Genomic DNA, 27,971 nt, shown 5'->3' on the forward strand with positions numbered 1-27,971 from the left:
TGTTCTTGGCCAGCTACCACCCCCAAGGCACTGTCAGACAGCAAACTGAAATACACCCCTAGTCTTTCTGTGAAAGAGGCCCATTTGCTTGGCCTGAGGGGCAAGCTTCTGGTTTGACATACGTCTAGGGGTCTGCTCTCGGAAAAGAGGCCAACGGATGCTACCTTTGTGCTCTCCATCTGCCTCATTCCAGGTTGCTGGTGTCTCCTGGAAAGGAGCTTATACAATCGTCTGGCTTGTGATTTCTGTGACTGCCACCCAGTGACACTTCTAGGTCACCTGGCTCTACTGGCTAGCAGGATTTACACTGTGGTCTGTATATACTTGTATACTTTAAAAACTGCTGCCTGAAGGTCTGGCTTCTAATCAGCCTAAATCTAGGTGCTGACTGAGATCCTCTTTGGGGCACTGACAGGTGTTGACAAACCCTCAACTATTGGGAGCCACTAAAAATAGGCTGCTTGGACAATCACAAAGGTTTGAGAGACAACAAAGAGCCAGGGTGAGGTTGAATAAGGTCCTCTCTTACATGAGACCACTCCCTCACGTGAGAGGAGATTATTTTACCTTCTGCATGGAAACAAACACAGAGTGTCAAGGAAAATGAAGAAACAGAAATATGTTCCAAACAGAGGAACAAGATAAAAGCTCAGAAAAGGTCCTGAATGAAAAGCATGTAAGTGATTTATTTGCCTGCTAAAAGAGTTCAAAATATCATACAAATGCTTAATAAGCTTGGGAGAAGAATGGATGAACACAGTGAGAACTTCAACAAAGAAAGAGAAAATATAGGAAAGGACCAAATAGAAGTCACAGAGATGAAGAATACAATAAATGAACCAAAACAGACACTAGAGGGGTTCAACCACAGACTAGATGAAGCAGAAGAAATGATCATTGAACTCAAAGACAAGGCAATGGAACTCACCCAATCAGAGCAGGAAAAAGAAAAAAAAAGGTGAACAAAGTGAACACAGCTTAAGAAACTATGCTACAACATCAAGCAGACCAACATTTGAGGTAAAAGACCTGTACACTGAAAACTATAAGACACTGATGAAAGAAGTTGAATAAGACAAATAAATGGAAAGATATTTCATGTTCATGAATTGGGAGAATACTGCTACAATGTTCATACTACCCAAGCTACAGATTCAGTGCAACCGCTATCAGAATGCCAATGGCATTTTTCACAGAAATAGAACAAACAATTATAAAATTTGTTTAAAACTATAAAAGATCCTGAAGAGCCAAAGCAATCTTGAGAAAGAACAAAGCTGGAGATATCACATGCCCTGATGTCAAATTATATTATAAAGCTACATTAATCAAAATAGTATTGTATTGGCATAGAAACAGACACATTGGTCAGTGGAACAAAATAGAGAGCCCAGAAATAATCCCATGCATATATGGTCAATTAATTTACAACAAAGCCAAGAATATACAAGGGAGAAAGAACAGTCTCTTCAATAAATGGTGCTGGGAAAACTGGACCACTATCTTACACCATACAGAAAAACTAACTCAAAATGGATCAAAGGTTTAAACATAAGATCTGAAACCATAAAATTAGAAGAAAACATAGGCAGTAAGCTCCTTGACATCAGTCTTGGCAATGATTTTTTGGATTTCACACCAAAGGCAAAGGCAACAAAAGCAAAAATAAGTGAAACTACATCAAACTAAAAATCTTCTGCACAGCAAAGGAAATCATCAACAAAATGAAAAGGCAGCCTATTGATGGGGAAAGAAATATTTGCAAATCATATATCTGATAAGGGGTTAATCCAAAACATATAAAAAACTCATACAACAACTCAGTAGCAAAAAAAAATCCAATTTAAAAATGGGCAGAAGGGGCTTCCCTGGCAGCACAGTGGAATCTGCCTGCCAGTGCAGGGGACACGGGTGTGAGCCCTGGTCCAGGAAGATCCCACATGCCACGGAGCAGCTAAGCCCACGCCCTACAACTACAGAGCCTGCGCTCTAGAGCCCGCGAGCCATAACTACTGAGCCCGTGTGCCACAACTACTGAAGTCCACACACCCTAGAGCCCATGCTCCACAACAAGAGAAACCACTGCAATGAGAAGCCCACTTGCCACAGCTAGAGAAAGCCCGTGCACAGCAATGAAGATCAACGCAGCCAAAAATAAATAAAAAATAAATTTAAAAAATTTAAAAAATGGGCAGAACATCTGAATAGACAGTTTTTCAAAGAAGACATACAGATGGCCAATAGGTACATGAAAAAGTACTCAACATCACTCATCATCAGGGAAATTAAAATCAAAACCACACTGAGGTATGACCTCACATCTGTTAAAATGGCTATTATCAAAAAGACAGGAAATAACAAGTGTTGGCAAGGATGTGAAAAAAGGGAACCCCTGTGCACCGTTGGTGAGAATTTTTTAAGTCTACTCAAAAAATTAAAAGTCTTACTACCATACGATCCAGTAATTCCACTCCTAGGTATTTATCCAAAGAAAATGAAAACACTGACTTGAAAAGATGCACCCCCATGTTCATTGCAGCATTACTTACAAAAGCTAAGATAGGGAAGCAACCTAAGTGTCCACCAATGGATGAATGGATAAAGGATATGTGGTACACACACAGAGGACTATTATTAATCAGTAAAAAAAAGAAATCTTGCCATTTGTGACACCATGGATGGACCTTGAGGGCATTATGCTAAGTGAGATAAGTCAGAGAAAGACAATGTATGATCTCACTTATATGCAGAGTCTTAAAATAAAAAAAGGCTCATAGGGCAGATTGGGAGGGGTGTGTGTGTGGGGGTGAGTAAAATGGGTGAAGATGGTTAAAAAGTACAGACTTCCAGCTATAAAATAAGTCACGGGTATGTAATGTGCAGGATGGTGACTAGAGTTAATAATACTGTACTGTATATTTGAGAGTTGCTAAGAGTAAATCTTATAAAGTTTATTTTTCTTGTGATGAAAACTTTTAACTATGTATGGTGATGCATACATAGTTGAGACATATATACAAATATCGAATCATTTTGTTGTACACCTGAAGTTAATTTATATACGTGTCAATTATATCTCAATTTTTTTTAAAGTAAGTGCTGTAGAAAAAACTAGTGTTATTATTTAGAAAGCTGGAAACAGGCCTCAAAAAGGGGCCATTTTCTGTTCTAGCACCTTTCCCAGATTCTAAGAAAACTGTTGTAGGAGGAAAAGGCCAACTCAGAAGGGCCAAGAATAAACAAGAGCATTAGTGAAAGAGCTTACACCAATCCGAGCTCCACAGTGACTGACACATAAATGAGATCTCAGTTCACAGAGATGCAGAAGAGTACTGTTGGTTTAGAAACAGGCTGCAGATATTTTCAGCTGCACTTAAAGATTTCACTATCCCTGAGCTTCCAGCTCAGACACAGCAGGTAAGTCTCATGTTATGTGTCAACCCCAAGTGGCTGCCTGTGTGCAAGGCTGCAGAGAATTTGAGGCTGTGTCCAGGCTCAGGAAAAAGGGGACTGTGGTGCATTCACAGTGTTGGCCATGTGTTACATATTTGACATCACTGATCCAGCCTATTGAGATTAAAACCGATAGCTAGTGGGAAGCAGCCACATAGCACAGGGAGATCAGCTCGGTGTTTTGTGACCACCTAGAGGGGTGGGATAGGGAGAATGGGAGGGAGGGAGATGCAAGAGGGAAGAGATATGGGGATGTATGTATGTATATAACTGATTCACTTTGTTATAAAGCAGAAACTAACACACCATTGTAAAGCAATTATACTCCAATAAAGATGTAAAAAAAATTTTTCAACAAGTAATAGGGTATGTGAAGAAAGGGCTTCTCGCAAGCTAGAGAACTCTGGCCTGTAGATTAGCTCCTGATAGAATGCCTGTAATTAAACTCTCTGATATACCAATTAACACTGGGAAAAGGTCTCCAGTGGAGTTCCACAGGGCTGTCTTATGTCCTATCCCAGTCAAAATGTTTACCCATGACTTGGAATAAGGCATAGAGTGTACATTCACTGGCATAGGGAGCTGGGAGAGGCATTTGCTCTGATTAATTGTTTAAAAATTGGAGATTCCTGGGCCTTTGTTCCCATGTGGTGCTGGGGAGGAACTCTGAATGTATCAGGAGTTCAGTGCCCTGACTAACGTCACCTTGAAGGGAAGTTGTGGGGACTAAGACTGGGCTGCCTTGCCAGGTCTTGCCTTTCTGAGAAGGAAGTGAAAGCCCAGCTTCCTCATACAGAATGACCACCTTCTGGTACCACACACCCTCTGGCAAGGTGTGTTCTGGATGGGAGTTGGCAAAGAAGTGTCAGGTGGGGTCCACTGCTCAATACTAATTGGATGGCCAGGATGCATGTGGAAGTTGTGGAGCTGCTGGGCCCAGCAACCTAGTGCATTGGGATGCTCTCTACAGCCTCCCTGCCCTAATGGCCACAATGCTGCACTTGGGGTAGAGCCATAAGTTTGCAAAGAGGAACAAGAGGATCAGAAGGAACGAAACACTGGAGGAGAGAGCAGTAGCCAAATGAAAGCCATGGCCACTCAGCACTGCCAGGCAGTAAGTGTGAATCACTGGCTGTGTCTGGGGAAATTGATTTCCTGTGTTTGTGAGGGAGTGTGCCCACAGACAGCCCTCGCTGGGGGAGGAAAGGGAAGTCCTCCCTCCAAGAGAGTGGAGGAGGCTGGCAGCAGACAGGCCTCCTTCATACTCAAGTCCGTGACTTCACGGCAATCCTGTTAACTTCCTCAGTCTTCCACTGCTTATCATCCCTGCACTGCTTTAAAGGGAGGGAACCTTATGTACCAAATCGTCCACAAAGTAAGCAAAGTAATTTCAGGGCAACAGCATTTCTTCCCCTTTTTTTTCCATACCTGCTAGCGCACTGACCAAGAAGTAGGCCGTAGAAAGGAGTTTCTGGTTGTGGACCACATCCTCTGGGCCTGGACACTCGCCCTGCACACTGTACCCCACTAGCCGCAGGAAGGCCACGAGGTCCCGCTGCTGTGAAGGCTTCAGCTTCCCCAGCACTGCCAATGAGGGTGACAGGCTGCTGACTATGTCCTCACACTGTGGGGAGAGATGTGGGGGTGGGGAAGAGAAAAGAGACAGATCTAGTAAAGCCACAGGCCAAGCTGGGCACAACACAGGCCTCTGCCCCATGACACACAACCCTTGTTGTGAGATGGGGAGTGGTCCCCCAAATACAGGTCCACCTGGAGATTCAGAATGAGACCTTATTTGGCATCTTTGCAGATGTAATTTAGGTAGGGATCTCGAGATCATCCTAGATTGGGGTGGGCCCTGAATCCAATGGTGGGTGTCCTTTAAGAGACAGGAAAGGAGATGGCCATGTGAAGACAGAGTAGAGATTTGAGCAATGTGGCCACAAGCCAAGGAATGCCAGGAGCCACCAGAAGCTGGAGGAGGCAAAAAAGGATTCTCTCCTAGAGCCTGTGGGGAAGCATGGCCCTAATGACACCTTGACTTTAGACTTGTGGCCTCCAGAATTGTAAGAGAGTAAATTGGAGTTTGTGGTCATTTGTTACAGCAGCCCTAGGAAACTAATACACCCTTCTATTCATCACATCGACTACCTTTCTGCAGTTAGAAAACTAAGGACCTGGGAGAAAGAAAAAAAAAAAAAAGAAGCTTTAGGGTTAAAAGGAGGTGGGGAAATTTTAAACACCATTTTATCCCAGCTCAAAGCCTTATCCCAAGAGATCTAGCCTGTCCACATCTCCAGAAAACCATGCGGAGACACTACCTTGAGATGCCTCCGGTCTTACCACTTGCTCCAGAACCAAGAGTAATTCTTCATCAAACAGGACCGCCTGGAGGACGTCGTTCAGAGCTCTCTGTTGCTGCTCTGGCAGCTCCACAAAGGGATGGAAATTCCTCTCCAAGAACAGAGTGGCTGTGAAAGCAGCAGAACATACCCAGTCTCGTGACTTATCTCAGAACGAGGACCAGTAACTCTTGCTTTTTATAGCTAATTGTCCTCTGTTCTTTCATAAACACTTCCAGCTGCACAGTCTTGGAATTCAGAAATAAAGGACGCATTAAATACCACCCTGCATGTTTTTCACTAACCAGTCAAACTACTAAAGGAAGAAAGAAGGAGGGAAGGGAAGAGAGGGAAGGGAAGAGAGGGAAGGGAGACAGAAAGAGACAAAAATACAGACAGAAAAGAGGGAAGCCAAGTTTTGTTTCAGACTTTATCTTCCTGCTGACTCACTAAACATTAAGTCTAATCAGTTATTTTCTGGAAAAGTCATTTAGAATTATTAAATTATCAAGGCTGAATTACTAAACATCAGGACTTTTACAAACCTTTAGAGTCATTGTGCAAATTCCAAAATAACATTCTTTTTCATATCTTTCTAATACACTACAGATTTTGCATCCCTTAATATTAAATGCATGCTTTTCAAGGGGCTGGCACAATTTTCATTGGGCAAACACAGATACTCCACTTTCTCCATTCTTCTTCACCCGTCCTGGAGAATGGGTTAGAATCCCAGCTGGATTACTAACATCCTCTTCAGGATGCTTGAGCCTCTCCCCTTAAAATCTTCCGTTTTCATTTTAAGATAGTCAAAAGTTTCTAGTAATTTAAGCCCAGTGGGAATTTAAAAACAAGATTTGATAAACCAAAGCTTTCATATACAGGGATGCAGACCAATACATAAATGCACCCTCCGCTGATGTTAAATTCCAGACAACAGTTATACTCAAAAACTGCTCTATAAACACAATTAGTTCCTCGCCAGCCCCAGCCTGGAGAGAAGGGCTGTCCTGGCTGATCTAGGGTCCAAGTGCACAGAGGTGGGTGCCCACCCTACTCCTGCCTAAACTACCCAGCCTCCCCACTCCATGCCAGGCTGACTGGAATGACCAACTTACAGGGTGGACTGGTGGGTAAGGAAATTATAAGAAAGCTCAGCCTGTCTTGTCACTTCCCTGTAGTGCAGTTCAAGGCTGTAGCACCACTGCTGATGTGATTCTAACCTGTGACATTGACATCGCTTAAGTGGCAGCTGAAAATCACACCCAATGACCCGGAGGGGGCCTGCAGCCCTAAATTAGATGGGAAAGCCTTAAGATTGGGCCTTCACTGCCAATTCTGTCAACATTGATACAGAAACAAAAGCATCTATATTCTGGTCTGGGACTCGTTGAAGCCCCACTGATGAGTCTCTCCTCTTACCCTCCAAGCCAGAGACATTCTGAGCTGGTCCTAGCTCTTTTTCCCTAAGCTCTTAATTATTCGTTTCTCTTTTTCCTTGTCCATCTCCTCTTCCACTATATACTGCACTCCTACTAATTCCTGCCCTACCCCCTACAAGAAACTTTTTTAAAAAACACAAAATGCTGTGGGGAGCGAAAGGAATTGCTGCAGGCAAGTCACAGGTACTGCCCTCCTCCTCGCTGGATGCCTTGGCATCACATGGCTTCATGCCATGTGGATAAGGGCCTCCAAGAGAGCATTTTGCGATGGTAACGAAGCATTGCCTGCCTTGGCAATGAAGCCTGGAATAAATGAAACAAATGCAAAACTTGGGTTCTCTCTCCTTGCTGCTGACTAGCTCTTCTTTGTAGTCAGCAAGACTCCTGTGGTTCAGATGAAAGAAAATGTTAGGCCCCTAACTCTTCCCCTCCTCAGCCTCCTACCCCTTCCTTAAAACAGGCCATCCAAGACCTGAGGTTCCCTAAGATCTGACCAAGGTGAGTCCTGATGAGTGAATTAGAACTGATTCAGGCACCGTCCTGTCTGTCCTCAAATGTTTTCCATGAAGTCACTAAGGAGTCACTGCTTCTGAAGGGCGCATCACCTCCTGGGGTACAGCACTCAATTACCCAGCAGCTCACCATGCCCCAGCCTGCTGGCAATACCTTGTTTTAAAACACTCAGTGGCCCATCCGAGGCAGGCAGCCCTTGCCCAGCATCTGGCACGTCCCAGAACGCAAACTCTCGTAAGGGCAGGAGGTCCAGGAAGGCAGAGTCACTTCTCCTCTCCTGCTCGAAGCCCCCGTGCTTCCCTTGCAGGAGACAGAATTCTGTAATGCGGGGGAAAAGGACAAGCTGCGCATTAGGGTCAGCCTTGTTGGCACATCCCAGACCGGGCTTTACCTAAATCAAGCAGGGCAGGGGGACATGTCCACCCTCTTCCCCATACACCCACTTCCTACACATTATGCTATTTGACCAAAACTCAGCCACTTCCTACAAATACAGGAGAAAGGTTGTTCTTAACATAAGGTTCTTTGAACAGGCAGGAAGCAACCTTTCAAACATCAGAAGTACTTCCTTAGCCTGACTGGAACAAACCAACTCCAACAAACAACCCACCATATTTAACTGAGAAAATTGGAATTTGATTAATAAATCTGATTTGACTGAACTGATACAGAATTATTGACAATATATTTAGGTGCACAAGTGGTTACGTGGCTCTTGGAGAGTCAGTTATTCTTCATAATAAACTATTTTCTGCAATTATATGAACGAACCTTACAAACGTGTTGAGAGGAAAATCCATACACAAAAGAATATATTCTATATGAATCTGTATGAAGAGACTAGTCTTTTTTTTAAAGCCTTATCTTTTAGAGATATTTCAATATTTATAGACAAAATAATATAATGCCTACAATTTGCTTCAAAACAATTGAGTAGGGATGGAGAGAGGTGGGAAAGTTATAGATGAAACATGAATTGCCCTAGTTATTGAAGCTGGATGGTAGGTACATGGGGTTCATTATATTACTATCTGTAGTTCTGAACGTGTGTAACTTTCCATAATAAAAAGTTTTTAAAAATTATAAAAAGAAATGCCCCTTAAATATTTCCATATTTGAGGGCCCAACTAAGGTAACTAAGTTGTAGGTAAAAATGCAACAGTGTGTCCTTGCTAAGTAAAAACTGTGTGAACTCAAGAATGAGGGTTCTCCTCTGACCCACCTCCTACAGTAATAAAAATAAAAACAAAAAAAACAAGTGGCACCTAATTAAACTCAAAAGCTTTTGCACAGCAAAGGAAACCATAAACAAAAGGAAAAGACAACGCCAGGATGGGAGAAAATATTTGCAAACGAAGCAACCAACAAGGGATTAATCTCCAAAATACACAAACAGCTCATACAACTCAACAACAAAACAAACAATCCAATCAAAAAATAGGCAGAAGAACTAAATAGACATTTCTCCAAAGAAGACAGACAGATGGCCAAAAAACACACGAAAAGATGCTCAATATTGCTAATTATTAGAGAAATGCAAATCAAAACTACAATGAGGCATCACCTCACACCAGTCAGAATGGCCATCATCAAAAAATCTACACACAATAAATGCTGAGAGGGTGTGGAGAAAAGGGAACCATCTTGCACTGTTGGTGGGAATGTAAACTGATACAGCCACTATGGAGAACAGTATGGAGGTTCCTTAAAAAATTAAAAATAGAATTACCATATGATCCAGCAATCACACTTCTGGGCATATACCCTGAGAAAACCATAATTCAAAGAGATACATGCACCCCAATGTTCACTGCAGCACAATTAACAATAGCCAAGATGTGGAAGCAACCTAAATGTCCATCAACAGATGAATGGATAAAGAAGATGTGGTACATATATACAATGCAATATAACTCAGCCATAAAAAATAATGAAATAATACCATTTGCAGCAACATGGATGGACCTAGAGATTGTCATACTGACTGAAGTTAGAGAACAAATATCGTATGATATTGCTTATATGTGGAATCTAGAAAGATGGTACAAATGAACTTATTTACAAAACTGAAATAGTTACAGATGTAGAAAACAATCTTATGGTTAACGGGGGAAGGGGGGAGGGATAAATTGGGAGATTGGCATTGACATATACACAGTACTATATATAAAATAGACAGCTAATAAGGACCTACTGTATAGCACAGGGAACTCTACTCAGTACTCTGTAATGACCTATATGGGAAAAGAATCTAAAAGAGTGGATATATGTATCACTGAATCACTTTGCTGTACAGCTGAAACTAACAAAACATTGTAAATCAACTCCAATAAAATTTTTTAAAAGAATGAAGGTTCATTTTATTCTATTTATTCTATTTAATAATAGATAATAATAATTATTCTATTTAATAATTTGTGTACAGGCTATGGAATGAGAATGTGGCTGAGCCTAGTACTTGCATGACATGTGAAAGGCATGGGTATTAGCACGTATTTTCAATTGCTGTGGACACTAATGACATCCATAACGACAGGATGGCTGTCTAAAGACAAAGAAAACAAGCTTTCCTTTACTCACCCGAGGACCCACCCACACTCCTAGTCATCCAGGATGCCCCTGGCTCACTCCATCCTATGCACCAGGCACCGAGGTGGATAAGCGTGAACTGACCCCCAGGGAAAGCTCCCCAAGGACAAGGACCATGACCATTAACACAGCCTCAAATCCTGCCAAGAGCCCTGTGGGGCTCCTAACCATATGTTGGGAGTCCAAGACCCTAGCACCACTCTTCCTTTACACATATGCACAGCCCCCCTGAAGGCACTGCCAACTCCTTCCCTCTTTGCAGCATCAAGCCCTGCAAGGAGCCAGAGATTCAACAGGACCACAACCTAGGCCTTGACAGTAAGTGTGATATGAGTGGAAGAGGCGGACAGGTCACTGAATCCAGAGTGGCAGGTGTGGAGAAAGAAGCAGAAAAGGATTCTTGGACGAAGCAGTATCTAAGTAGCCCCCTAAAGCCTGGTAGGAATTAGCTGGGCCAAGAGGCAGGGAGCACACTCCAGAGGCTCAGGATAAGCGAGAGTGGAGGGTTCCCAGACGGTGGGTTAACCCGGGCTGGATCACTACGTTGGGAGGCGCTGGTGATGAGAAGCAAGGCTGGACACGACGTGCCTGGAAGGGCAGACTTTATCTTGGGACAAAGGGAGCCTCAGAAGGGTGTCTGAGCAGGTGAGTGAAGTGACCAAATATGTTTTTTGTTTTTTGTTTCTTTTTTGCGGTACGCAGGCCTCTCACTGCTGTGGCTCTCCCGTTGCGGAGCACAGGCTCCGGACGCGCAGGCTCAGCGGCCATGGCTCACGGGCCCAGCTGCTCCACGGCATGTGGGATCTTCCCAGACCGGGGCACAAACCCGTGTCCCCTGCGTCAGCAGGCGGACTCTCAACCACTGCACCACCAGGGAAGCCCCAAATGTGTATTTTTAAACAATCACATCAGCTACAATGCTAGGATGGGAAAGATTCAAAGCAGAGGAGCCAATTAAGAGTCTGTGATGGGAACGAAGCGGGGGGTGCCGGTGTCGGCCTCTGGACCTGCAGAGAAGTGCACAGACCCGGGAGGGTGGGAAGCACAGGTTCACGTCCACAGGTGCCCAATCAGAAGTTCGTGCTGAAAGGACACTGGTAAATGCCTAATTCGACAAAGCAAAGGCTAAAGTTCAAGACAATAACATGATGTTTCTGATTGGCCATAAGGGGGGGGGTGGTCTGTTGGCAAAGGGAGGGATTGTGGCTGAGAGAACCCCTCGTCAAGGACGGGCTCACAGATGCCTCCCCCAAGGGACGCGGAGGGAGTGGCCTCCTCTCGAAGTTTCAGAGGACAGCCAGGATCCTCGTCAACTGTACTCCCACCCAGAAGGTGGGAGGAGAGATCAAGCAGCCTCTTAAGAGCCCTTCCAGCCCCTGTAGGGCTGTTTATGAAGCCGGATCAGAACGCTCTGCAGGAACAGCAACAGAAGACAGAGATGGGGGGGCTTCCCTGGTGGCGCAGTGGTTGGGAGTCCGCCTGCCAATTCAGGGGACACGGGTTCGTGCCCCGGTCTGGGAGGGTCCCACATGCCGCGGAGCGGCTGGGCCCGTGAGCCATGGCCACTGAGCCTGCGTGTCCGGAGCCTGTGCTCCGCAACGCGAGAGGCCACAACAGTGAGAGGCCCGCATATCGCAAAAAAGAAAAAAAATAAGACACAGAGATGGGAAAAAGCAGCAGAACTGGCTTAAGAATCAGGCAGTGTGTCACACGAACAAGGGCCTGACCACCAAGCTGCACAGGCAGGGCAGGCAGCAGCAGGAGAGGGCAAAGGAGAGGGCTTCCTAGGCCAGGGTGTGGGAAGGGAGCCAGAGGAACCCTGAGAACTCCCCAAGGCACCTCTGGCTCAGCAGCACAAAGAGTTTATTTTCAAGACAGCAGAAGCAAGCCAAGATAAAAGGCTTGAAACTGAAATGCAAACAGGAGAGCCTCGCCAGGCAGGCTTTGTCTTTCCAACCCCATCTGAGAAAACAGACGGCCCCTGTGGGAGCGACAGGTGCCCCAACAGAACTGCATGCAGGGCAGAGCACCTCCACCTCCTCGGAGAAACAGGGAGGGGCTCCCGGGGGCCCCAAAGCCTAGAATGGCAACCCCAGCCTGGCCCCCAGCCACCAAAGGGTCCTCAGAGCACTCATGGGCATCCTCGGTGCGGGCCAAGCTTCCCAAGAGCCTGACAAAAGCAACACCTCGACCACCAATCCATCTGGACAGGATAACCAAGGCCTCAGCAGCCTGGGCTGGAGTCACACAAACCCACGTGGTCACACAGCTTATCACACGCTGATGACAAAAGCTGGAGGGGCAACTTAATCATCTAATAGGCAGTTTGTTCAGTGGATGGATAGTCTTTCAAAGAGAAAGAATAATCATCATGCCCAGGATGACACAAATTTGGAACCTTGGACCTGAAGGATGCTGGTCACGATTCTTGGGATTCCTGGTATCCCATGCGTCCCTGGCCCACCCCTAGACCAACTTCCTACAACTGGCACCTTCACTTTTGGTCTCCCCCCTGAAACACAGGCTGCTCTACATGCGAAACGAAAAAGGGAGGGTCGGTGATTGCCCTTCACGTCCCTTGCACACCCGCGGGCTTGTCCACTGTCCCATAGGACAGTCAGCATTCCAAGCGCCCATGGTTGTAGGTGAACGGTGGTACCTCGCGTGGCCGAGTGAGCAGAAGGCTGACTCCCGGAAGACACCCGCATCCCTGGCCTGGTCGCCGCCACCTGACAGAAAACAGCTGGGGGAAGGGCAGGAGGCAGCCACAGACATGTATGGCCCGTCGTGGCGCCCTTTTACAATGTTCTCATCATGGAGAATTGAAAGTGCACAGGGATGCAGAGAGTAGTACAGGGAGCCTCCGCACATGCATCGACCAGCTGTGATGACCTCCCCCACCTCTACCCACCACACACACACCTCACTCTCCGCCATCGTGCTTGAAGCAAACCACAGACATATTTCCATTTCATCTGTGAAGAGTTCACTGTAAATCTGTAAAAACTAAGATGACGCTTTTCATAAACATAACCACAACAATGTGACCATACCCAAAAAAGTTAATTATTTATGATGTTACATATATTAATTCATGTCCCCAAGAAGCAGTCAGACAGTTTTCTTGGGTTTGACACAACCTTTTCCTGGGAAGAGTGTGAGGGAAGAGCCGGGAGTATCTAAGACAAGCCACACCAACTATAAAACCCTATTTTCTCCAAGTGATGCAGTGACCTCCCGGCTTTGAACACACTGCTGATCAGACAGCAAGGTCAAGTGCAGCTTTTTGGGCTCCCTACAGGGGACGGGAGGTAAGATGATCACAACGATGACAGTATTATTAATAGCTAAGGTGAGTACTTAACAAGCCACCGCCGTACCAGGCACTTCACACACCTCATCTAACTTGGTCCTCACCGCAGCCCTGTGAGGGAATGTCTTTCCCCTCCCAGACACGGGAAGCTGAGGACCAGGCGGCTTCAGCAAGCTGCCTGCGACCTCACAGGACCCCGGGCACTGGGGCTGACGCCCAGTCCATCCGACTGCAGAGCCCACGTTCTTCGCCCTGTGCCCTGTCGGTGAAGCACGCCCCACACCGACATCTGGGCATTCCTCACCAACACCCTCCCACCGCGGCCCTCCGTCTCACTTGTCGTGAGACATCCCCAAACTCTTCCGATCTCTCTTTCTTCTCAATCCCCAGAGCAGAGGGGGATCCTCTACAAGTGTGTGCCTTGGGAGAAGATGGGGTGTCCCTCCGCGATGGCTCAGCCGCCTCCAGAGAGCTCTGAGCTGAGGCGCACTCACCGAACTGGCCGTCTGCTCTCACGTACAGCTCGATGACGCCGCAGGCGATGGTGGTGGGAGCCGGGATTTCCAGCACCACATTGCTGTCTCTGATGATGTTCCCATCCTCCGCCGCTGACACCTGTGGGCGAGGGCGCATGCTCCCACCTGTGCGCTCAGGCTCCCCCAGGCTTCTCCTGCCCCCATGTGGCCAGCCTAGCGCCTGTGCACAAAGAGTGCCAGGCAAATGCCCGTACAACGGAGCAGAAAAAGGGACCAGCTGGCAGGGGTCAGGATTTAATCCTTCTCAGCCTCATGATGTCCTACACGTATTCCAAAGTCAATGGCCAACCTGGTGGCACAAAGGCGAGATCCCAGTTTGGGATACAATGAAGTTAGGTCTATGGTGCTGAATAAAGAAGACAGTAAACAAGATAACTTCCCATTTCCCTCATGGAGGATTATGGAAACAACTCTGAAATCCTCAGAAAATCCTCAGTGGTAAGAGAGCCTGACTAGGAGAACCTAGCTGAGAGCAAGACCCCCCGAGCACTGCCTCCTGGACCTCGTGGATGGCACACTGTGCAGTCAGATAAAACCAGGGGAGACGCACAAGGATGAGAGAAGGGTGGGCAGGAAACGCCGAGTCAGGCACCAAAGCTCTCTCCTTCCAACCCTGTCACAAATATGACCCTTGCCCACCATGGCCTGCAGAGGAAGATGAGAAGCTATTCGTTGCCCAAGTGCTGGAGATCAGAGACATCTTTAGCAACTTGATCCTGGTCACAGTGTGATGCCAGCTGGTCTCCTGACTCCCAGGCAGGCTCCAGGCCTTTGGTGGGGGTCACCGTGGATAGAAACATCGGCAGGGCCAGTGGAAGCCATCTCCCATCAGGCCTCATCACTCTGTCCGGCCTGCCCACCCCAGGGAGAGTCCAGCCCCGGACCTGTATCTCCACCTCCTACATACAACTTTTCTGGGTCCTCTAGTATAATTTGAAAGTTACCCCAAGAAGTAAATCTCTAAGAAAAGAATATCGGGCACCATGGCAAGCTGGAGGGGAGACAGTCTGGGGTTGCAGCCTCCTGTCCCAGTTCCGTTCCACTGAAGCTCAGGGATCAGCTTGGTAAGACTGTCTGTAACTTAATCCAGAAGCATCTGTGTATGTATATAAAGACATATGTACAGATCTTTACCTTCCCTAACTCAATCCATTAGGGATTTAAGGCAGCTAAAGCAAAGGAATCATTTTGAGACCCTTGGCTCTGAGGGGCTCTAGGGGTCATCTGTGCATCAACCTAGCCAATGCTCATTTGACCCATTTTCTTTTGGGAAAGCACCTGATCCAACCCTGCATGGCCCATCCAAGTGTCCTATCACCCCGGCCTTGGGTTTACTTCAGGAATGAGCACGGACTGGGATGGTCCAGTGAGTGCCAGCCCTGAAGCACTCTTTCCACTGGGGATGAGGTGGGAAGAAAGCCAGGAGCTGCCTCCCCACAAGCTTATATGAGAGGGAATCTACCCCAGGGAAGGCAGCCACAACCTTCTCTTGAGTCCTGGATCCAGAGGTGACTGAAGCTAGATCACCCCAAATGTTTCAGTTACATAAGCCAATAAATTCTTTCTTGTTTAAACCAATTTGAGTTGGATTTCTGTTAACTCACTACAGAAAGAATCCTGACGAATGAAGACCCCACCCAAAGAGGCCTCCGTGGCCTCTGACCCGGCACCTCCACCCGCTGGGTGCGCACCTGCACGGTCTTGGTCTGGAACCCCACCATGCCACCGCACTTCTCCTCGATGTGGACGTGCTCGGATATCACGCACTTCCGCGTCGTCACTATCTCCTGTGTCAGGACACACAGGACCTCATTCCTCCTCCCCAGCACCTGCCGCAGCACTGGGTTCCTCCGATTTCTTGTTCTGAGAAAGAAGAACGCCCGCGAGTGGCCTCGTGCCTCGGGGGGGATTGATGCAGCGTGAAGTTTCGCCTCTCACACAGCTGGCGGCTGAGGAGCAAACAGGCGACAACCAGCATCGTTTATCTTCCAGTGATGAGAGAGGGGGCAGTTCATCCGGAAAGGCAGAAACCAAAGTCTCCCAAGGCCACCTCAGAGCTGCCAAGCCTCCAGAGAAAGGCTGGACACCGGGGGGCGGGGGGAGGCACCTGTCAAACAGGAGCAAGAAAGAAACCCAGCGGGCATGGCAGCTGCGGTCCATCGGCCCACACCGGGGACTCCACCCTGTCATTTAACCAGAGGCTGCGGGACCACAGACATCACAGGTGTGGGCAATAAACACAGGATTACTCTGGGGGGAATGCTGACCAGTGCTTTTCACAGAGGAGAAGGGAACAGGCTTGAAGCACGAACAGCAAGGAAAAAATTGGACTTGAATTTAAAAGGTACTTTTTAATCTGTCTGTCCAGGAAGGACATGTAATCTCTTAGAAGGGATTTTACATCATTTTACAGATGGGGAAACTGAGGCCAGTTAGGCGTGGCCTGCCCAGGTCACCCAGCAGAGACTTGGGGCTCCCAGGTGGCTCCTCTGGGGAACTTCAAGAACAAGGTAAATTTCCATCTACGGAAGATGATTTGCTGCTTAGAAGCAAACGATGAAGTGCCCCCTCTGGAGGTCTTGTTCCATGCTGTGAGTCTATGGAGTGGACACGAAGAAAACCAAATTAGAGTTAGTGTCAGCACAAGAACAATTACAGTGTTCATCCTGTGCTTTTTAAACAATCCCAGGTTAGTTACCTTGAAAGCTCACCACCATCCCCAACAGTGGTGGTCACCCCGCCCCGCGGGCAGACGCAGGTTCTCCAGACTTCAGCAAGCATCCCCACAACAGAGGCAAGTAGCTGGAAAGGGCCCGTCTCCACGTAAAAAGCTGCCTGGGGTGGAAACAACCCGTATCCAGAAACAGATGAGCAGATAGGCCAACGTGGTCCATACACACAATGGGACCGTATTCAACCGCAGAATGGAATAAAGCTGACACATGCTACAACACAAACGAACCTTGAAGCCATTATGTTGAGTGAAAGAAGCCAGGCACAAAAGGACAAATATTGGATGATTTTACTTATATGAAATAACTAGACTAGGCAAACTTAGAGCCACAGAAAGTAGATTTGAGGTTACCAGGAGCTGAGGGAGAGAGTATGTGGGGTTCTTGCTTGACGGCTACAGAGTTTTTGTTTAGGGTGATGAAAAAGTTCTAGAAATGGATAGTGGTGATGGCTGCATGACAGTGTGAATGTACTTAATGCCACTGAACTGTACACCTAAGAATGGTTAAAATGGCAAATTTTATATTTTATCACAATAAAAAAAAAGTGAAGACAGGAAAGACTTTTCAATCTCAGCAGTGGTCAAAGAAATGCAAATGATAACAATGTTTCACACATATTAAATAAGTCATAAAGATAAATTGACAACAACAATGAAATCTGGCTACAAACTTAAAGAAATGCGTGCACGGGAAACCCAGAGGATAGTACACGTGTGATCAGGAAAGGTTTCTAAAACGAAATCTCCAGGTTCAAGGAAATCTTCCTACAGCTAAAGCATGCATGGGAAACCCAGAGGATGGTACACCGTGTGATCGGGAAAGGTTTCTAAAACGCACCTCATTTTTCATCTCCTGGTGCTCGGGTTCGCCATTGCAGCCACTTTACTAACAATCTCCCACCTTAGGAGAATCAGCACCTTTAACCTCCTGTTTCGTACAGTTTGCAATTTGTCCAGAGGATGAACGGGAAGAGGGGGAACCAATGAGAGACTAGCTCTAGGTGTTTGGACGGGCACATGTCACTCTAATTTCCAATCAGGAAGAAGAACTAACCAAAGGCTCAGTCTGCCCCCCGGAACCAGAGTAGGGCCTGAAGCAATCCTGCGGTTTTGCGGCCAGCTCCCAAAGGGCTGGACCCAAAAGAACACATCTGGAGGCGAGGGCAGGGGAGTACACACTGAATGGGAGAGAAGAGCGCCCCTTCCTCACCCAGCGGAACTGCTGCTCCCCCCAACCCCGTTCTCCCATGAGATCACCTGCCTCCCACGTGCCCGCAGCTCCGTGTAACACAGACATCTGCAGTCAACGTGCAGGTGGGTCCCAGCTTCATCTCCTCCTCGCTGGGTCACTGCCTCTCATCTCTGAGCCTCAGTCTGCACATCTGTAAAGTAAGCGCTGGCTACAAGGCTTACCTGTAGTGACCCACACTGTACCCGTGTGAAAATGTTTCTTTCCTTCCACTATTGGCAGGGAGGCCAAATCAAGTTCCCTATCCAGGCTGGCCAGAGATATGGCCACAGTTTTCAGGGGAGCCTTCAGCCGGGGAGCAGACCCTCCAAGCAGCTAAGAAAACAGCTACCCGGATACAGGCCAGGAGTTCCTGGGGGAGGAGAGCAGGCAGGAGCTGCCGGAGGCAACAGGTGGGGATGCACTAGGAAGCGTGGCTCCACACCCGGCACGGCTGCCAGGGACCAGGCTGTGGGCCAGGGACGCCAGCGGGAACAGAGGCTCCTCTCCTAAGGTACCTGAAAGCTCCCCAGGCCCAGCCCTAATGAAGCTGCCTCCTTACCAGTCTGAAGCTTTAATTTCCATTCTCTTTACTTCTAAGGCTTGGAAAGCCAAATGCAAACCAGACAGAAGAAACCCAGAGAAGACTTTTAAAACTCTAACAATATCCAAAAGGAGGGACGCAGTTTTCTTTCCCAACACATAATGCAGCCCCCAGGACCCCTCCCATAGAGACAAGGGGAGGGCATGCTTTCCGAGCAGACCCCCATCCCAAACTCATTCACTCCACAGATAACTGGGTCCTATTATGTTCTGGGCTAAATGCTGGAGATTCTCAGTGAGCAAGACCAAGGTGATCACTGTTGCCATGACCCTCCTGTGTAATAGCCCTTGATCATAACATGTCCTAGAGGAATAGGGCTTCAAATGGAGTTCTGATAAGGCTCTTCAAAAAGTAATGTGCGTCATGACAGAGTAGGGGCAATCAGCTCTTAACCTGTCTTCCATGGAGAAATTATGAAACTACAAGGGCCCCAGGGGATGACTAGTTCTGAGGTAGAAAACCAGTTTCATCTTGAATACCACCTCTGATGGATCCATCAATGATCGCTGCCTAGCTACTGGGAAAGGATTCTAAGACTGGGTCTAGGCAAGGAGGCAGTGAGCAGCGAGGAAGCCATGACTGACTCGCAACATCTGCACAGGCCTGGGAGGGGACGTGGTCCTGATCACCCGGATCTAATCCAGTGTCTGTGCTCAGAAAGGGAGACTGCGGCCCTCAGAGGTCACAGACTGGCCTGGATCCCACGGCACACATCTTCTGACTCTCAGACCAGTGATCTTTCCACTACACTGCTCTAAAAACTGACGGCAAGAGGCTAGGGTACAAAGGCACTCTGAAGAAACCGTGCAAGACTGCAGGGGGTTTGTTCCACCATCTCTCCAGGAACAGAGATTGGGACATTATAAAGAGCCCAAAGATGGTGGCTGGCCTGATACTGCAAAAGTATTAAGCAAGAATTACTAACCCACAGAAATGCAGCTATGTACTGACGATTAAGGCTTTAGCAATTTCGGTATTTCTCCTAAAGGGTTTTGATTTATTGGCTAACACTAAAGGAGAAGTGTGTTCGCAGACCAGCTGTACAGTGGAAAAATTAGAAAGGCTGTGGAGGTTAGGTCCATGCACGTTGCTTGTAAACTTGGCTTTGCTCTTCTGACACTTCATTAAGCAGCAAAGTCTGCTTCTCTCTCTTTTTTTTTTTGCGGTACGCAGGCCTCTCACTGTTGTGGCCTCTCCCATTGCGGAGCACAGGCTCCAGACGCGCAGGCTCAGTGGCCATGGCTCACGGGCCCAGCCGCTCCGCGGCATGTGGGATCCTCCCGGACCGGGGCACGAACCCGCGTCCCCTGCATCGGCAGGCGGACTCTCAACCACTGCGCCACCAGGGAAGCCCAGTCTGCTTCTCTTTTGATAGCCAGCCTCCTCTAGTCTAGAGACCTGGCAAAACACCCCACCAAGGCCGTGACTAGAGTTTAATTTCGGTGACCACCTCCTCAAACCCTGAAGCACGTGCCTCTGCTTCTTCCACTGCCTGCTTATCCCCCCGGGGGACAGTCCTTGCCCGGTTAGAGTCTGTACGCTCTCAGAGTGGGCAGGGGAGGGGGGAGCACTTCCACCACGTCCGTTTTGTTTCTGCAGGCACCGCACTGAGAACGGGGGGCCTGGAGGGCTCTGACACCCCCTGAGTGTGATGAACCACTAGCTGCCTCCCCCGATTTTGTTCAGGTTTGGGAGCCTGGTACAAGGGCGTGGAAGGGGTAGCCCAGACCCACAGATGAGTCTTGGCCCTTCCTGGTAACTCTGCTGTTCTGGTCAGGGATTGGGGAGGATGGGCCATCCGTGGCAATTCTGGCCATTGAGACTTGAGGAAAAGTCTGCTGGGGGTTCCTGGGAGGCTCTTTCTCTCTCTTAAAGAGAAGCACAAGGAACAGACTACTTTTCTGCCTCTTGGCTTCATCTGCAATGCAGTCATTTGGGCACCAAAAGGAGAACTGGGCAGCTGGGACAATAAATGCATGGAGACTACCACAAAGGGGTTCCACGGGGCCACTGAATTAACCAGCCACCGGGAACCTCAGGTGAAGGTGACCCACCCTACCTGGGGAGGTTTTCTTATGTGAGGTAATAACAGATTTTCTTTGCAACTAAAGACACTCTAACTGGTCCATGAAGTTACTGTCACCTTTATCTTACAGAGGGACAGAAGCAGAGAGAGCTCGTAAGCCAGTGACCCAAAGGCACACAGCTGACCAGGGCCAGAGGGAGAATGCAGCTGGGCCTATCCAACCCCGAAGCCCTATGTCTTTCCATCTTCCATCTCCCTCCTTGACTTCCTCTGGGCCCTGTACACAGAAGGTGCTTCATGTGTGCTCGAGAACGAATAAGCAGCCTCTCTACTCAACCCTCCTGGGAAAGCTCCCCAGAGACTAGCAGCGGATCCTCTTGGAAACCCAAGCAGCCACCACCGGCTGGCTCCTTCCCGCCAACAAAGTCTCCGTTTCAACCATAAAAGGAACTTCCCACACACCCACCAGAGATGATCGACCTGGAGCCGGAGCCAGGGCCAGGAAGTCTCTAGAAACTTGAGCTGCTCTGCCCTGGGGCTCCACTTCCACATGGTGAGGAAAACCCTGCTCTGTGTCACAGGGCTATGACTTCAGGACTGTAAACTGCCTGAAAAAAATCAAAATCAGGGCACAACGCTAACCACACATTATTAGCAAAGCGACGGGGTCACCCTCACCTCTGTGCACACCGCCGTCTATTCAATCCCTTATCTCACTCACTCAAAACCAGGGAGAGAAAGGAGAAAAAGGACTAAGCCATTACAGCCTTTCAGCCTTTCAGATGGAGTAACTAATTCACTGCCACCTGCAGATGCAGCAGGTCTGAGAGACGATAAATGCGAATGAGGCTGATGCAGGGAGTTGAGCTCACGCGGGAGCCTGTGGGCCAGGTTTTGCCTTTCAAGCTCTGTGCATCACAGCTGGATGGAAAAATCACGTGTTTTGTGGACCTGGGCTTCCATCTCGAGTCCAGGCAAATTAATTATCCTCTGCATCTCAGATGCAAAATGAAGATGAACCAAGTGTTCTTCCAACCCAATGGTGCTGACTGTACTGCAGGCACCATGTGGGTGCAAAGGTGAGCAAAAGAGGATGTTCCAGGAGGGACACAGACACGGAATCGGGCAGTTATGACAAGCGTTACCCCACAACGGGGTTGGTGCCCCCGTAGGGAAACCGTGGCGTGACGTGGCTGCTGAAGGAAATGACAGCACATCTGAGTTGCTGGGCAGGTGAAGCAGAGGGACGGAGTCTGCGTGTGGACTCTGTGTGCCTGTGCGGATGGGAGTGACGGAGCCTTCAGACAGGGCTAGGAGGTGAGAGAGCCTGGGGCGTTGACGCCCGGGATTGAAATACGTTCAGGCGACTGGCCTGGAGTGTGTGAGGGGAGGAGGGCGTGGATGTCATCCCAGGGCAGTGAAGAGCACAGAAGGGCACATGCCAGGCAGGGACACCACCCGATGGGCTGCCGTGCAGAGAATCAAGGGACCAGCCGGGAGACTCCTGGGACATCCAGGTGAGAGACGGTGGAAACCTGCACCAGGGCACTGGTTGTGAGGCTGGGGCACTGGGAACAAGCAGGACAGATATTCAAGAGGCAGAATCAACTAGCGGGAGACTAGGTATGGGAGGGAAAGGAGGGAATGAGCCCCGTCTGATGCTCAGATTTCTGGCTGAGATAATTGGACTTAATGCTGCAGCAACCGGCACCTCAGAGGGAGTCGGGCAGCAAAGCGGGTATAGAGACAAGCAGCTCAGTGATGGGCGTCAGACATGATGTGAAAGCCCTGGTGGAATAAACATCTGCTTGCGTGAACTCTAATTCCTGACTCAGTCCAGCCAACACAGTTTTGTATCAATACATCACATCTTGTCAATTTTAAAACACACATGTTTTTCACATCTCTGAAATCAGGATGTTTTTCAAATGACATGGTTTAGTTGGCAGTGTTCTTTCTTAGTGGTACATAAAATAGTGGTGCTTCTTACGATGGATGAAATCTTGGATTTGACGAAATAATGTCTATCAACCTTAGAAGAAAATAGTACGTGAATGTCTCTCCTTATGACTTAAATCCTACCTAGCTCCAAAAAGATCTGAAGTAGCCTTTCACAATAAAGCTCGTAGGACAGGATGATTTCTGTAAAAAGACAAAAACTACTCCTGGGATTGAATACTGGAAAGAATGCTCAGAAGGCCCTCTCTCCCACAAGAGGGGTTCAGCTCAAATAAAAACAATGGAAGGTCAAGCAGCCTTTTAGAAGCTCCCAATCCTAAGAACTAAAACCCAAACCAGGAGACAGAATAATCTAGGGGAAAAAATTTTAAAGCAGCAGTAAACTGACTGACTTTCAGACATCACAGAGATGGGTATGGCCTGGGGGTCTCAGGAAAGACATCTTTTAAAAAGAGTGGATTCGGTGGGGCCTTGAGAGCTTCACTGTTGTTCTTCCCAAAAAGAATATGACGAGAGACAGGGCCCATTAATATGTTACTGATATTGCTCAAGAGCTTCTTACATCTTGACTCGAGAACTGAACAAGCATCTCCTGTGACAAACGAAACATTCCGAGAGAACAGCCTACGTGCTTTCCAGACTTTTCTGAGGCACAGCACGTGCCTGGGTCCACTCTGCTGCCACAGGCAGGAACCAGAGCCTCTCTGACTCACTGAAGGTAGTGAGTCCTTCCATGGTGGGGTTCACGATGCAGACCACACGGCTGCCTGCCTCCCCTCCACAGACGAACGAAACAAGGGCTCCAAGACGTCAGCATCAGAAACCCCAAGGGCTTCACTTAATTTCTCTTCTGAAACTGCCTCTCCCACCCCATCACCAAATGCTAAGTTACCCCTTACCTTCCCACAGCTCTGACCTTTCCCAGCTTCTGTAAACAGGCTCTGTTGGGGGCTAGTCAGAATAGCAATAATTATGGAAGTGTTCACACTAATAGCTACAATTTTTGAGAACCTGCCATGTGCCATGCTTTGTTTATATGCCCTCATTTAATTCTCACATAAACCCCTTGGGGACAAGAATCCCGTTTTAGTAACAAAATCCTGGGCGGTGAAGGCAGAAAAAGATGGTTCCTATATCTTGGTTTTAAAAAAATAGATCTTTTTTAAGCCAGGAGTTGGGGGGTGGTTTATTAGTGTTTGTTATATACTTCTATATTTCCACAACAAATTTTTTCGTTAAAAAAATATTAAGCCTGAAGTTTACTAGTCAGCCTAAAAATACCACCAACACTAACACCAAGAGAAGAGCAGGAAAAGGTGCTGATTGACACTGATACCCCCAGACCCCGAGATGCCTTCACCTAGTTTATTTTGACTACTTAAAGGCTGCCCCTGGGGAGAAACAAAGAAATAAGAGAATAAGCAAAAGACCAAGATTCAGGAAACTCTTGTTCTCCAAGTACATGTGGCCAGAGGTCTTTAAATTGTTAGGCACAAAATCTATTAAAAATAATGGTGTCACTGGTCAGAATGGGCATCATCAAAAAATCTACAAACAATAAATGCTGGAGATGGTGTGGAGAAAATGGAACCCTCTTGCACTGTTGGTGGGAATGTAAATCGATACAGCCACTATGGAGAACAGTATGGAGGCTCCTTAAAAAAACTAAAAATAGAATTACCATACGACCCAGCAATCCCACTGCTGGGCATATACCCTGAGAAAACCGTAATTCAAAAAGAGTCATGTACCACAATGTTCATTGCAGCTCTATTTACAATAGCCCGGAGATGGAAGCAACCTAAGTGTCCACTGACAGATGAATGGATAAAGAAGATGGGGCACATATATACAATGGAATATTACTCAGCCATAAAAAGAATTGAAATTGAGTTATTTGTAGTGAGGTGGATGGACCTAGAGTCTGTCATACAGAGTGAAGTAAGTCAGAAAGAGAAAAACAAATACCATATGCTAACACATATATATGGAATTTTTTTTAAAAAATGGTTCTGATGAACCTAGGGTCAAGACAGGAATAAAGACACAGACAGAGAATGGACTTGAGGACACAGGGAGGGGGAAGGGTAAGCTGGGATGAAGTGAAAGAGTAGCATTGACATATATACACTACCAAATGTAAAACAGATAGCTAGTGGGAAGCAGCTGCATGGCACAGGGAGATCAGCTCAGTGCTTTGCAACCACCTAGGGGGGTGGGATAAGGAGGGTGGAGGGAGATGCAAGTTGGAGGGGATATGGGGATATGCATATGCATATAGCTGATTCACTTTGTTATAAAGCAGAAACTAACACAACACTGTAAAGCAATTATACTCCATTAAATACGCTAAAAAAATAAAAATAAAAATAATGGTGTCAGAGAAGGACGTGAGCACACCTCCTCTCATGAAAACACCAAAATCACAACTAACTGCTGAACAACCATCGACAAAAAACCACTGGAACCTACCAAAAAAGATATCCTACATCAAAAGACAAAGAAGAAGCCACAACAAGACAGTAAGGGAGGCATAACTGCGATAAAATCAAATCTCACACCTCCTGAGTGGGCGATCCACAAACTGGAAAATAATTATATTGCAGAGGTTCTCCCGAAGGAGTGAAAGTTCTGAGCCTCACATCAGGCTCCCCAGCCTGGGGGTCTGGCATTGGGAGGAGGAGCCCCCAGAGCATCTAGCTTTGAAGGCCAGAGGGGTTTAATCGCAGGAATTCCACATGACTGGGGAAAACAGCAACTCCACTCTTGGAGGGTGCACACAAGATCTTGTGTGCACCAGGACCCAGGGGAAAAGCAGGGACCTCATAGGAGCCTAGGCTGGATCTACCTGCTGGTATTGGATGGTCTCCTGCAGAGGTGGGGGGCAGTTATGACTCACTGCAGGCACAAAGGCACTGGTTGGCAGTAGTTCTGGGAAGCATTGGCGTGAGCCCTCCTGGAGGTGGCCATTTTCTCACCAAGACCTAGCCCCACCCAACAGCCTACTGGGATGCCTCAGGCCAACCAACCAACAGGGGAGGAACACAGCCCCACCCATCAGCAGACAGGCTGCCTAAAGTCTTCCTGAGCTCACAGGTGCCCACTAAACACACCCCTTGAAACAGCCCTGCCCACCTGAGAGACGAGACCCAGTTCCACCCACCAGTGGGCAGGAACCAGTCCCTCCCATCAGAAAGCCTGCAGAAGCCTCTTAGACCAGCCTTATCCACCAGGGGTCAGACAGCAGAAGCAAGAAGAACTACAACCCTGCAGACTGTGGAACAGAAACCTCAATCACAGAAAGTTAGACAAAATGAGATGGCAGAGGAATATGTCCCAGGTGAAGGAAAAAGATAAAACCCCAGAGGAACAGCTGCAATCTACCCGAAAAAGAATTCAGAGTAATGATAGTAAAGATGATCCAAGATCTTGGAAAAAGAATGGAGGTACCAACCAAGAAGATACAAGAAATGTTTAAAAAAGAGCTAGAAGATCTAGTGAACAAACAGAGATGAATAATACAATAACTGAAATGAAAAATACACTAGAAGGAATCAATAGCAGAATAAATGAGGCAGAAGAATGGATAAGTAAGCTAGAAGACAGAATGGTGGAAATCACTGCTGCAGAACAGAATAAAGAAAAAAGAATGAAAAGAAATGAAGACAGGGACTTCCCTCGTCGTCCAGTGGTTGACTCCACACTCCCAATGCAGAGGGCCTGGGTTCAATCCCTGGTCAGGGAACTAGATCCTGCTTGCAGCAACTAAAAAGACCTTGCACACAGCAATGAAGATCCCACATGCAGCAGCTAAGACCCAGCACAGCCAAATAAATAAATAAATATTTTTTTTAAAAAACAGAAAAGAAATGAAGACAATCTAAGAGACCTCTGGGACAACATTAAATGCACCAACACTCCCATTATTGGGGTCTCAGAAGAAGAGAGAGAGAAAGGGCCTAAGAAAATATTTGAAGAAATAATGGCTGAAAATTTCCATAACATGGGAAAGAAAACAGTCCAAGTCCAGGAAGCGCAGGATCCCAGGCAACATAAACCCAGGAAGGAAAATGCCAAGACACAAAGTAATCAGATGCATTGCCCAGGACGAGGCAAGTCGGGTTCCAAGCGCAGGGCCGGAGTGGCCTCCCCAGAGTCCTTTGCACGGCACCTGGCGGCAAAATAGCTGCCCAAGGGAGACGGGTGGAGCCTCCAGGCCAGGAGGCACCAGGCCCCGCACGCAGTGGTGGCAGCGAGAGCCGATGGGCTGAGTCAGGGCCCAGGACGTCACCCGAGAGCGGGGATGATGAAGTGTCAGGCAGAGGTTTGAGCCCAGTGTCGGACGGTGTGAACTTGTTCACCAACAGCAGCAGCTTCCTGGAGCTGTTCAAGTGAAAGATGGAGGAGGAGCAGCAGCAGTGGCAGGAGGAGCCACCCCCAGGCTCACAGTGACCCGACCAGCCGGCCACTGCCGCCACCACAGGTCCTGGGGATCTGAAGAGGAAGGGCAGCCCAGGCCCCACGCTCAGCTTCATGGGCAAGTGCAGAGGTGGGAACAAACTAGCCCTGAAGACAGGAATAGCAGCCAAGAAGAAGATGGAGAATGAGGTATTAACAAGTAAAGGTGATGCATGGGCCAAGTACATGGCAGAGGTGAAAAATTACAAAGCCCCACCAGTGCAGAGATGATGATAAAACCCAGCACCTGATGAAATGATCCCCCCTCCCTGCCTGGCCAAGGCCTGGGACTCTCTGCGATGTACATAACTATGTAATGCAGCAGCAGCACAGCAGCCTTTTTCCCCCAAGGACTTATATACAGAAAGAAACCGAGATTCTTCCCACAGCTGTGGATGATTTTCCAGGACTCTTTTTTACCTTGAGCACTTGCCTCCTGAGACTTCACAGAACAGTGGTCTACTGTCCCCTCTCTTCCCATCTCCTCCCTCTTTCTGATTCTTTCTGTCTTCCTCTTCTCACCCTCCCCTCCCTTTAGCCATCACTTCTGGGAAGTAAAGAACTTGACTTAGTGCTGGTAAAAAAAATAAAAAAAACAGAGAGAGATACATAGTAATAAAACTGACAGAAATTAAAGACAAAGAGAAAATATTAAAAGAAACAAGGGAAAAGCAACAAATAACATACAAGGGAATTCCCATAAGGTTATCAGCTGATTTTTCAGCACAAACTCTGCAGGCAAGAAGGGAGTGGTACGATATACTTAAAGTGATG

General features: G+C 47.6%; 1 protein-coding gene and 1 pseudogene across 3 annotated transcripts in view; one reads left to right on the top strand and one right to left on the bottom strand.

The window, feature by feature from the left end:
- The window catches only part of GSDME (gasdermin E), a 101,951-nt gene that overhangs the window by 7,929 nt on the left and 66,051 nt on the right, over positions 1–27,971 (bottom strand). For both annotated transcript variants that reach the window (XM_082631827.1, XM_082631826.1), the window contains exons 4-8: positions 15,880–16,051; positions 14,147–14,267; positions 7,904–8,068; positions 5,797–5,924; positions 4,882–5,077 (exon numbers count right to left, since the gene is read on the bottom strand). In XM_082631827.1, coding sequence (XP_082487953.1) covers positions 4,882–5,077; positions 5,797–5,924; positions 7,904–8,068; positions 14,147–14,267; positions 15,880–16,051 — 782 coding nt within the window. The remainder of the gene's footprint in view (positions 1–4,881; positions 5,078–5,796; positions 5,925–7,903; positions 8,069–14,146; positions 14,268–15,879; positions 16,052–27,971) is intronic.
- On the top strand, positions 21,618–27,456 carry LOC309810754 (telomerase RNA component interacting RNase-like; annotated as a pseudogene). The gene is made up of 2 exons: positions 21,618–21,859; positions 26,894–27,456. The product of its transcript is annotated as a telomerase RNA component interacting RNase-like (transcript).

Source organism: Mesoplodon mirus (assembly GCF_964341445.2).
Source record: "Mesoplodon mirus genome assembly, chromosome: 9".
Classification (NCBI taxonomy): domain Eukaryota; kingdom Metazoa; phylum Chordata; class Mammalia; order Artiodactyla; family Ziphiidae; genus Mesoplodon; species Mesoplodon mirus.